Raw genomic sequence first — 10663 nt, 5'->3', positions numbered from 1 at the left:
CAGCTCCAGGAGGGCGGCCCTCGGCGGGGCCGGAGGCTCAGCACCGCCCCCGCGCGTCCCCGCGCGTCCCCGCGGGGCTCCGCGAGCCTGTGGCCGGCGATAGAGCCCAGGGGCCCGGGCCGTGGCCCCCGCCTCGGGAGCGCAGGGGATTCTTGCGGCGAACATTTTGCAGGAATGTAAATGAGCGCGTTTTGTGTGGTGCGGGGGAAGGCGGGGGGCTGGGGGCGGGGGCAGGGGAGGACCGGGGGCGGGGAGGTGTGGGGGCGGGGAGGAGGTTGCACATTTTACAGCTCACTGACCATTTGGCGATCCATTGAGAGGAGGGTTTGGAAAAGTGGCTCCTTTGTGACAGCTCTCGCCAGATTGGGGGGCTGCTCATTTGCATCTCATTAGCCATGCGGGCGGCCGGCTGGATATAAGGGCAGCCGGCGCCGGCAAGCGCAGACCTCGGCGCGCACCCGCGGAGAGCGACCGGGTTGAGCGCGCACAGGACGCGCAGCCGTGGCGCGGCGCCTCCGCTCGCCACCCGCCACCCTGCGCTCGGACCCCGCGCTCATTACGTGGATGGCACCGGCTGGGTTCTTCGGGAAGACGCGTGTCTCCGCGGGGGCGCAGGAGACACGAGTCCGGGACGCTCCCGGAACGACCGCCGCCGCCGAGTGACACGGGCCTGAGCCGCAGGGCGCGCCGCGTACACTCGCCGCCGCCTGGCGTCCCTGCGCGCGCTCCGCTGGGGCCCGGGATTATCGCCTCGCGCGTGGGATTTCCAGACCTCGGCTTTCTAATCGGACTCGGAGGAAGCCTCTGCAGCTCTTTGGGAATTAAGCAGAATATCTGGACGCTTTCTCCCCACCTCTCTCCCCGCCCCCCCCCCCACCGCCACCCCGGGAAGAAGCTTGAGACAAAACCAGGAAGCAGACGACCCTTACCTACTCGTGGATTGGAAGAAAGAGGAGAAAAACCGAAAGTTGCTGCTCCATCAGCAATCCCTCGGAGCGAGCCGTTTTTCTCGTGCGTTCCCAGGGAAGGGCGGATCTGGAGAACCGCAGCCCCCGAAAGAGGGGAGACGGGCTCTTGAAGAAATAAGTCCTACCCCAGCCCGGGGCGGAGCGGCGGCGCTTTTCAGCCCACGCTCCTAGGGGCCACGGCCACCCCCCCTGCACTCCCCGCTGTTCTAAGAAGAGAAGGGGGGGGTGCAGGAACTCAAGCGCGGCCAGCGGTGCACCATGGGCCGTCGGTGCGCCCTGGCCCTCGCCGTGGTGTCGGCTCTGCTGTGTCAGGTAAGTTGTTAGGTAGGGTCTCCAGGGCCCCGCTGTTAGATAGGTTGTCAATGGGGTTACCCGGGAGTCGTGAGGCGTCAGGTAGGGGCCCTGGGGCGCAGGCCGCGCACCGGCAGGGCGCGGCGCAGGGGGGCGGAGAGCCGGGCCGGCGAAGCGAGCTGTTAACCCGAAAGCGAACCCCAGAGCGCAGGGCCCCGCGCCCTCACGCCCCCGTCCTCCACCCCGCCCCCCGCAGGTCTGGAGCTCCGGGGTGTTTGAGCTGAAGCTGCAGGAGTTCGTCAACAAGAAGGGGCTGCTGGGAAACCGCAACTGCTGCCGCGGGGGCGCGGGGCCGCCGCCCTGCGCCTGCAGGACCTTCTTCCGCGTGTGCCTCAAGCACTACCAGGCGAGCGTGTCTCCCGAGCCGCCCTGCACCTACGGCAGCGCGGTCACGCCGGTGCTGGGCGTGGACTCCTTCAGCCTGCCCGACGGCGCGGGCGCGGACCCCGCCTTTAGCAACCCCATCCGCTTCCCCTTCGGCTTCACCTGGCCGGTGAGCGCTGCACACCTGCGGGGCGGGGCGGCGAAGGGAAGGGCGGGCCGGCGGCGGGCCAGCCCCGCACCGGGCACGGTGGGGACGCGCACCGTCGGGGTGCCCGGGAGGGAAGGCGGCGGCGGAAGGGGCCAAGCCGGGAGCATCGCCTCCACGCCCGCAGTGACCCCTCAGGCGGCAGAGTGGTAGCCGGGTAGGGTGAGGCAGAGAGGCGGAGGATCTGGGCCCTTCCGGAACCCGGCCTCTGCACCTAGCCGCCCAGTGCAACGAGCCCCTTCACTGGGGACAGTTTTCCTTGCCTTGTCCCTGGGCAGGTTGAGGGTCGACCTGCCTTCGGAGCATGACAGCCGCTGGCCCCTCTGTGTAGTCCCCCCACCCGGAGACTGATGACAACCCCCCAGCCCCGCCTGTTCCTGCGCAGACTTTTTTTTTTTTTTTTTTTTTACGTGATATCCTGTACTAACAGGCTGAAAAAACATGTCAGGAAATCACTCTTTAAAAAGTTCTTCCATTTCCTTGAGGAAAGTGAAAACAGGCAAGAGATGTACAGAGAGCCCGCTCTGGACACACGGCATACAGATCAGCACACCAGGCCGTTACAGACCTGGGTGTTCTGAGTGCCTTGCTTTTCGTTTTGCTTTTTAACGTTTCTGGTTTATCTTCTGTCTTATCCCCCTTTCTTCCAGGGCACTTTTTCCCTGATCATTGAAGCCCTTCACACAGATTCTCCTGATGACCTCACAACAGGTAAAAACAAATCAAAACCCTCCAAAACCAAGCCACCAGCTTCCCCAGTCAGTATGCACTTGACCTCCTGTCTCCACCAGAAATTGGCCCTTGTGCCTTCATTCTGCAGACCCCTGCAGGAGGCTCGGTTTGGAGGGGCTGGGGCCTCCTCCCCTGCATCACACAACAGTTCTACCGTCCCCCATGTCCCAAGCCTCTGTCTTGGTCAGAACCAACGAGAGCACCCTCTTCCCACAGAAAACCCAGAAAGACTCATCAGCCGCCTGGCCACGCAGAGGCACCTGACTGTGGGCGAGGAGTGGTCTCAGGACCTGCACAGCAGTGGCCGAACGGACCTCAAGTACTCCTACCGCTTTGTGTGTGACGAGCACTACTACGGGGACGGCTGCTCCGTCTTCTGTCGGCCCCGGGACGACGCCTTTGGCCACTTCACCTGTGGGGAGAGGGGTGAGAAGGTCTGCGATCCTGGCTGGAAAGGCCAGTACTGCACTGAACGTGAGTTCCCGCTTCCCTCCTCTGCCTGCTTCCAGGCCAGAGCTCCCAGGGAGTGGGGGGCGGGGAGGGGGGGGATTCTCTGAGCCAGTGCGATCCTCAGATGTCAGCACTGGAGTGATGCCCCGGTGGGGAAACCGAGGCCAGAGAGCTGGAGAAACTTGCTGAGACCTCACAGTTAACAGCAGCCGGGTTGGGGTCAGCTCAGAAGTTTTAACTTCCGCTGTGGGAAGCTGCCTTTCTTAATCAGGGAGGATTGTGGAGCCAGGGCCAGGGGTCAGGAAGTGAGCCTGAGGGAGAGGGAGAGGAGGAAGGAAGGGAGGAACAGAGAGGAGAGTTTGTGTGTGGAGGGGCATACTCTAAACCGGTTCTCTTTGCCAGGACAGTGTCTCATTGGAAAAATGCTTCATTTTCGTTCTAGAGTTGGCGTGCGTGGCCTTTTTGCAGAGTGAGTGTGTTTGCAAATAGTCTGTGTGATGCACACGTGTTGTTAATGACGTTTTCCCTTGTGGGGATCTGTGGACAGGAGATGGTGTGTGTCAGTTGAGGCCTGGGTAGGCAAGAGCTGCCTGGGAAGGGGCCCACCTGCCAGAGTGCACCATGTTCACAAAGCACCTTGCCTGGGAGAGAACGACCTTCGCCCAAATGAGAAGGGTCCTGCCTGCCCCTGATTCACCGCCGGTGGCGGCTGCGTGGCTTGCAGGAAGGCAGGCCATGCAGAGGGGGAGGCTTGCGAGCTTTCCGCTGCCTCCTGGGCCTGCTGCAGGTTTGTAGGCCTCTCTCCAGCCTGCCGAGGCCTCACTGCCACCCTGCACGCCCAGGTTTCCCTCTAGTCGGGGGTTTGGTGGGTCTAGAACTCCCCAGAAACCCTTGTGAGTTTTCCTCCTCCTGCCCTGGAGCAGGTGAACTGCCAGTCCTTGTCCTTTGGCCCAGAAACCCTGGCCAGGGAGGTGCAGTTTCTCGGTTTTGATTCGTGCCTGGGGGTGAGGGTAGGTCTTCACTTTCTGCGTCATTGTTTTGAGCTGCGCCTGGGCCTGAGCGGGCTCTGTTGTCTTATGAACTTGGAGCAGCTTGTTGATGAGTTTCATAACCTTGCTAACGAAGCCAGCTCCACATCAGCCCCCACCCCCGCGGGGACCTCTGGCCTGCCTGCTGCCTTCCATCCTGGCTCCCCTCCCTCCTCTTCCCCTCCTCTTCTTCGCTGCGGGGTAGCCGTAAACTTAAACTTTTTTCTTCTTATTCAAACACTGGAGTCTCTCCCCGCCCCCAGCGAGCGCGTGCCATCGATTAGATCTCTCTGGGCAAAGGCGGTAGGAACGCACGCCAGCTCCCATTGGTTGAAAGGGTGCGCGCACATGCGCGCGCACGCGTGTGTGTGTGTGTGTGTGTGTGTGTGTGTGTGTGTACACACGCCGGGGGGTGTGTGTGCGGGTGGGGCGAGGGGGCGGAGGAGGCGGTATTGTTGCACTGGGGCAGCTGCTGGGAGAGCAGAGACAATAGAGCAGCTGTCTTGCCCTGGTACTCTGCATACCAGCTGTCCACCCTTATCTACACACACTCTCTGGGTATTAAGAGGTGGAGCTTTGTGCAAAGAATTGGGAAGTGGGGGAGGGGAGGGGGAAGGACTTCTGACCCTCTCAGAAGAAAAGGGGATGGGGTGGGGGTGGGGGCTTCTGCGCTCTTTTGTGCTGGAGCCGCTGTGTTAAGAAGAATGCTCATCCCGGGCAGAGGGAAGTCCACGGTTACCGGGCCGGACCGTGGAGACTCCACAGATGGAGATTAACTCAGCTGGGTTTGCCCACTGAGCTGAGCAAGTTTTGTCCCAACCACATCGTGGCGGCGCCCCCCTTATGTTGGGGAAGCACTCAGGGTGGGGCTTGACCCCGTGTCTTCTCTTTGCTTGTAGCAATCTGCTTGCCAGGATGCGATGAGCAGCATGGGTTTTGTGACAAGCCAGGGGAGTGCAAGTAAGTTTGCAACGGTGTTTTTTCCCTTCTCTGGTCGTCCTTGCACCTGGTGTGCCTGTAAAGTAGTTCTAGGTGGTCATTTAAAAAACTCAGGTAAGAGTAGCTGGCTGTGGGGGTTGGAGCTGTTCTTCTCAGTTTCTACTCCGCAAATATACAGGAACGTGTAGAGTTAGTGGGTTGTCAGTCACCTGAGCTCAGTGCTTATGGGGATGTACAGATAGCCATTTGCAAGGAGTTGACGTTGAAAATGAGTTTAGTTCAGTATTCTCAAACCTTTTGGCATATTAGGACCACCTAGGGAGTCTCTATTGTGCTGTCCCGTGAGCCTCATTCCCAGAAACCAGATGCTCTGAGGCATTGGTGTGTTTGAAAGCTCCCAAGGAGACTCTGGAGTTCTGCCTCATTTGAGAGCCAGACATGTTGATGCCGTGAGAAGGTGGTTTCTCAGGAGTCGGTGGTATGTGATGCCAGTGCCCACCTGACTCACACTCTCTTCCTAGGTGCAGAGTGGGCTGGCAGAGCCGGTACTGCGACCAGTGCATCCGGTACCCAGGCTGCCTCCATGGCACCTGCCAGCAGCCCTGGCAGTGCAACTGCCAGGAGGGCTGGGGTGGCCTCTTCTGCAACCAGGGTGAGCCCCCACCCCATCCAGCAGCCCGGGGCTGGCTTGATCATGGGGAAGATGTGGTCTCTCTGAGTCTGACCCTGGGCTTCCCTCTCCTCCTTTTCCTGTCTCCGCCACTTGCAGACCTGAACTACTGCACACACCATAAACCGTGCAGGAACGGGGCCACCTGCACCAACACAGGCCAGGGGAGTTACACCTGCTCCTGTAGGCCTGGGTACTCCGGGGCCAACTGTGAGACGGAGATTGATGAGTGTGGCGCCAGCCCCTGCAGGAACGGAGGCAGCTGCACGGTGAGTCTGGCCACGCGCTATTTCTGACGGAACAGGGCCCTGCTTTGATACGGACCATGTGGGTCTCTTGGAGCAACCTGCAAAAGCTCTTTATCTTCTCCGCGACACAGGATCTTGAGAATGGCTACTCTTGTACCTGCCCACCTGGCTTCTATGGCAGAATCTGTGAGCTGAGTGCCATGGCGTGTGCTGACGGCCCCTGCTTCAACGGCGGACGCTGCTCAGACAACCCGGAAGGAGGGTACACCTGCCGCTGCCCCGTGGGCTTCTCAGGCTTTAACTGTGAGAAGAAGGTGGATTCCTGCAGCTCTTCACCCTGTTCCAATGGTAGGAGGGCAGCCCCAGCCACTCTGAGACTTTGTCAAGTGGTCAACACTGTTAAGAATACACTAGAAAGCACATGCGTTTCATTTCAAAGCAAATACATCACTTTGCCTGCTACCCTGAGGCTATGGAGTCCTTTCAACTAAACAGAAACTTCGAAGAAATGTTATTCCTGAGCCTGGAAATACTCAGGGAGCAAGAAAGGCAGGCAGGGGTGTGGATTCTCACGTTCTACAGGGAGAGCCTGAGGCAGAGAGGTGAGATGACTTATCAAGGTCGTATAGCACCACAGGTGTCTGAGTCGGGGCCATAATTCAGTAGATTGCACTCCAATGGCAGCCCAGCGACTGTTTTTGGAGGGAAGCCCGGCTCAGCTCTGCCACCCAAACATCACCGTCTGGTGTGTCTGTGCAGGAGTGTGGTCTGTTGACGGGCCCCCTGCTCCCCTGTGAGTGGGTAGAGGAGCGAAGCTGGGCCCAGACATGCCAGGCCATTCTGTGAGCGTCTGGAGATTCAGCATAGCCATGATGATTGACGGGGAAGAATCACTGTAGCTTTGCTTCCCATGTGCTTGCTGCACAGAAGGCGTGGCAGTCCTGCAAGGTCAGGTTCTACCTCCTGCTTGTTTCTACCCATTGAACTGACAGAAACATTAGATGCTTTATTTTTAGAGGCAGAATAGCCCGAGGTTTAACAGACTTGGCTCTCGAAGGACAGAGACCTCTCCCACTCCCTCCTTTCTTCCTTCCCTTTTCTGTTGTCAACTCTGCTCTTTTCACTAACTGTGGAACTGTGGGCAAGCATGTCAACCTCGTTAAGTCTCAGTTTCCTCATCTGCAAACCAGGTCTTTTATGGGATGTCGTGAAGGTGAACGCAGTAACGTAGCCAAAGCCTTGTGCACAGTGCCTGTCAGAGCGTAACTGCTAGGGAGGTATTGGCTGTCGCGGCGCCTGGGCGGCTCAGTCGGTTCAGCGTCTGGCTTCGGCTCAGGTCATGGTTTCATGGTTCGTGGGTTCAAGCCCCAAGTCAGGCTCTGTGCTGACAGCTCAGAGCCTGGAGCCTGCTTCGGAATCTGTGTCTCCCTCTCTCTCTGCCCCTCCCCATGCTTGCACTCTGTCTCTCTCAAAAATAAACAAACAACAAAAAAATACTTAAAAAAAAAAAAAGAAATTAGGTGTATTGTTTACAGTTTGTTGAGCTAGAGCTAGACCAGGCCCGCCCCTCTCCTGATGTTCGTATTTAGGCCATAGGCTGCCTGGTCTGTCTCGCATCCCTGGGGTACAGTGCAGGGCAGACACATAGCAAATGCCTCAATGTGTCCTGTGTTCCAGGTGCACAGTGTTTGGACCTTGGCAGTGCTTACCTGTGCCGCTGCCAGTCTGGCTTCTCCGGGAGGCACTGTGAAGACAACGTGGACGATTGTGCCTCCTCCCCGTGTGCCAATGGGGGCACCTGCCGGGATGGTGTGAATGAGTACTCCTGCACCTGTCCCCCAGGCTACACAGGCAGGAACTGCAGTGCCCCTGTCAGCAGGTGTGAGCATGCGCCCTGCCACAACGGGGCCACGTGCCACGAGAGGGACCGGCGATACCTGTGTGAGTGCGCCCAGGGCTACGGGGGCCCCAACTGCCAGTTCCTGCTGCCCGAGCCGCCCCCGGGCCCGGTGGTGGTGGACCTCAGCGAGAAGTATGTGGAGGGCCAGGCCGGGCCTTTCCCCTGGGTGGCTGTCTGTGCGGGGGTGGTGCTGGTCCTCATGCTGCTGCTGGGCTGCGCCGCCGCCGTGGTCTGCGTGCGGCTCAGGCTGCAGAAGGACCGGCCGCCTGCTGAGCCTGGCCGCGGGGAGACGGAGACCATGAACAACCTGGCCAACTGCCAGCGCGAGAAGGACATCTGCGTCAGTGTCATCGGGGCCACGCAGATCAAGAACACCAACAAGAAGGTTGACTTCCATGGGGACCACGGGGCTGATAAGAACGGTCTCAAGGCCCGCTACCCTGCTGTGGATTATAACCTAGTGCAGGACCTCAAGGGCGACACCGCCGCCGCCGCCGCCAGGGACCCTCATGGCAAGCGTGATGCCAAGTGCCAGCCCCAGGCCTCTGCAGGGGAGGAGAAGAGTGTCCCAGCGCCGAGGGGGTGCGTGCTGCGGGCTGGGAGGGGACGCATGGGAAGGCCAGCCTGGGAGGGAACCCCGGCGCCGAGGGGGTGCTGTGCATCGGGGCCGGCGCTGGTCAGTTTTTCCTGTTCTCATGTGTTTATTGCGGTTCTCTTTTATCTTTCTCTTAGTGGAGAAGCATCTGAAAGAAAAAGGCCAGACTCTGTGTATTCCACTTCAAAAGACACAAAGTACCAGTCAGTGTACGTCATATCGGAGGAGAAAGATGAGTGCGTCATAGCGACTGAGGTCGGTGCGCAGCGCGGCTGTGGCTGCCTGGGCCTGGGCTGGGGCGGAGGCGGGGGAGAGGCCAAAGGGTGCCCACCTGTGTATGGAACTAACTTCCCATTCTGTCCTGTGGGCCCCTCTAGGTGTGAGATGGAAGTGATATTGCAAAATTCCCATTTCTCTTAAAAATAAATAAAATTCCAAGGATATATGCCCCAGTGGATGCTGCTTGAAAGAGGAAAGGGAGCCCCGCGGACTGCTGCTGAGGCCCCGATCCAGGCCGCACCGGCTCTCCCTCCCGGGGCCAGCGCGGCGCGGCGGCCGGGGTGCGTGTTGCACTGCCTTTTAGGACGTTTCCATTGCACTATGGACAGTTGCTTTTTAAAAAATATATATTTAAATGAATGGGACTTAATTACTACGTAAGAAGCATGCACTGCCTGAAGTGTATATTTTGGGTTCTCATGAGCCAGTCTTTTCTTGAATTAGAATCACAAACACTGCCTTTATCGTCCTTTTTGATACTAAAATGTGTCTTTTCTAGGTGGAAAAAAAATGTGTGTTATTTTTTGGACTTGTAAAAATATTTTTCATGATATCTGTAAAGCTTGAGTATTTTGTGATGTTCATTTTTTATAATTTAAATCTTTGGTAAATATGTACAAAGGCACTTCGGGTCTATGTGACTATATTTTTTTGTATATAAATGTATTTATGGAATATTGTGCAAATGTTATTTGAGTTTTTTTACTGTTTTGTTAATGAAGAAAATCCTTTTTAAAATATTTTTCCAAAATAAATATTATGAATGACGACCAGAGGTGTGCTTGCTCCCCGCTCCCCCTGCTTGCTCCCTCGACACAGAAACGGCCTCGGAGTGCGATTTTTAATGCCTTCGCCTGGTCTCGGTGGTTCTGCCCGCCTCAGAGCCCTGCCCGCTTATCAGGGCGGCTCCTCGAGAGGCTGAGGGAGGCTGGCCTGCCCCCGGGCGGCCCCTGGACTCACTGCGGGTATCACAGGCACACGCAGCTCCGCATCGTGTGGACGGGTCCCTAGAACCCTCAGCTGGCCACCTTCTGTCTGAGCCTCGCTTGGTGGAAGGGCTGGAACAAAGCCGCGTTCGGGATCAAATACCCTCGAGACCCTTCCGCATTGCCAGAGCAGAGGCTTTTTGTCTTAGGGTTAGTACTTACCCGTCTGTTTGTTTATGGGTTGATTCCAGTCAATTCAAAAGAGTTAGTTGCCTTCTAACTCAACACTTACGGAGGGACGGAGAGCAGTAAGATAAAAATGCTTTGATTGAGTGCTGACTCCTGGCCTCAGGGTAACCACTGTGCATGACTGGGCTGGTTACCCCTGGTGCGGGTGTTACTCCTGGCGCTGCTCCGCAGAGATGCTGGTGTTACTCCTGGAGTTACCCCTGGTGCGGGTGTTACTCCTGGCACTGGTGTTACTCCTGGCGCTGCTCCGCAGAGATGCTGGTGTTACTCCTGGAGTTACCCCTGGTGCGGGTGTTACTCCTGGCACTGGTGTTACTCCTGGCGCTGCTCCGCAGAGATGCTGGTGTTACTCCTTTTATAGTTGAGGAAGCTGAGGTTTAGGGAGGTGAAGTTACTTGCTCAGGGTTTGTCAGTGGCAGAGTTAATGTTCAAATCTGGGCAGTCGGGCTCCATACCCCAGTTTATTCATTAATTTATTCAACAACTGTTGGAAACTCAACTCCTTACTGAGAGCAGGACTTGGGTATTTAATGGACCTCATCACTGTGTGGTTTGGTGGCTCTAGAGCGTCAGGGCCCTTTGTCAGCTAAGATGACAAATCCAGTTAGGGACAGGTGGCTTATTTCTGGGGTTGGAGGAGTGCAGGCAGAGGAACAGGACTCCCTGGTCTAATTACCCAAAGGGAGAACATTAGTGACCTGTCTCATCTTTGTCTTTGTCCAGTGACCATGGTAAGTTTATCCCACTGGCGGTTGCGGTACAGATGGGAATTGTGGGGTCTTCTGGGGAGGAGAGGAAG

General features: G+C 57.6%; 1 protein-coding gene across 1 annotated transcript; it reads left to right on the top strand.

Annotated features, from left to right (window-relative positions):
• The first annotated feature begins 475 nt into the window (after positions 1-475).
• Positions 476-9380, top strand: DLL1 (delta like canonical Notch ligand 1). The gene is made up of 11 exons (XM_029944306.1): positions 476-1280; positions 1516-1812; positions 2499-2559; positions 2797-3054; positions 4958-5018; positions 5519-5649; positions 5767-5936; positions 6047-6263; positions 7593-8397; positions 8548-8665; positions 8788-9380. The coding sequence occupies exons 1-11, from the start codon at positions 1227-1229 to the stop codon at positions 8791-8793; spliced, it is 2178 nt and encodes a 725-aa protein (XP_029800166.1). The 5' UTR covers positions 476-1226; the 3' UTR covers positions 8794-9380.
• Positions 9381-10663: the final 1283 nt, after the last annotated feature.

This window comes from Suricata suricatta, chromosome 7, assembly GCF_006229205.1.
Source record: "Suricata suricatta isolate VVHF042 chromosome 7, meerkat_22Aug2017_6uvM2_HiC, whole genome shotgun sequence".
Lineage (NCBI taxonomy): Eukaryota > Metazoa > Chordata > Mammalia > Carnivora > Herpestidae > Suricata > Suricata suricatta.
Note: the sequence above shows the minus strand (reverse complement) of the source record. Positions and strands in the feature narration are given on the sequence as shown.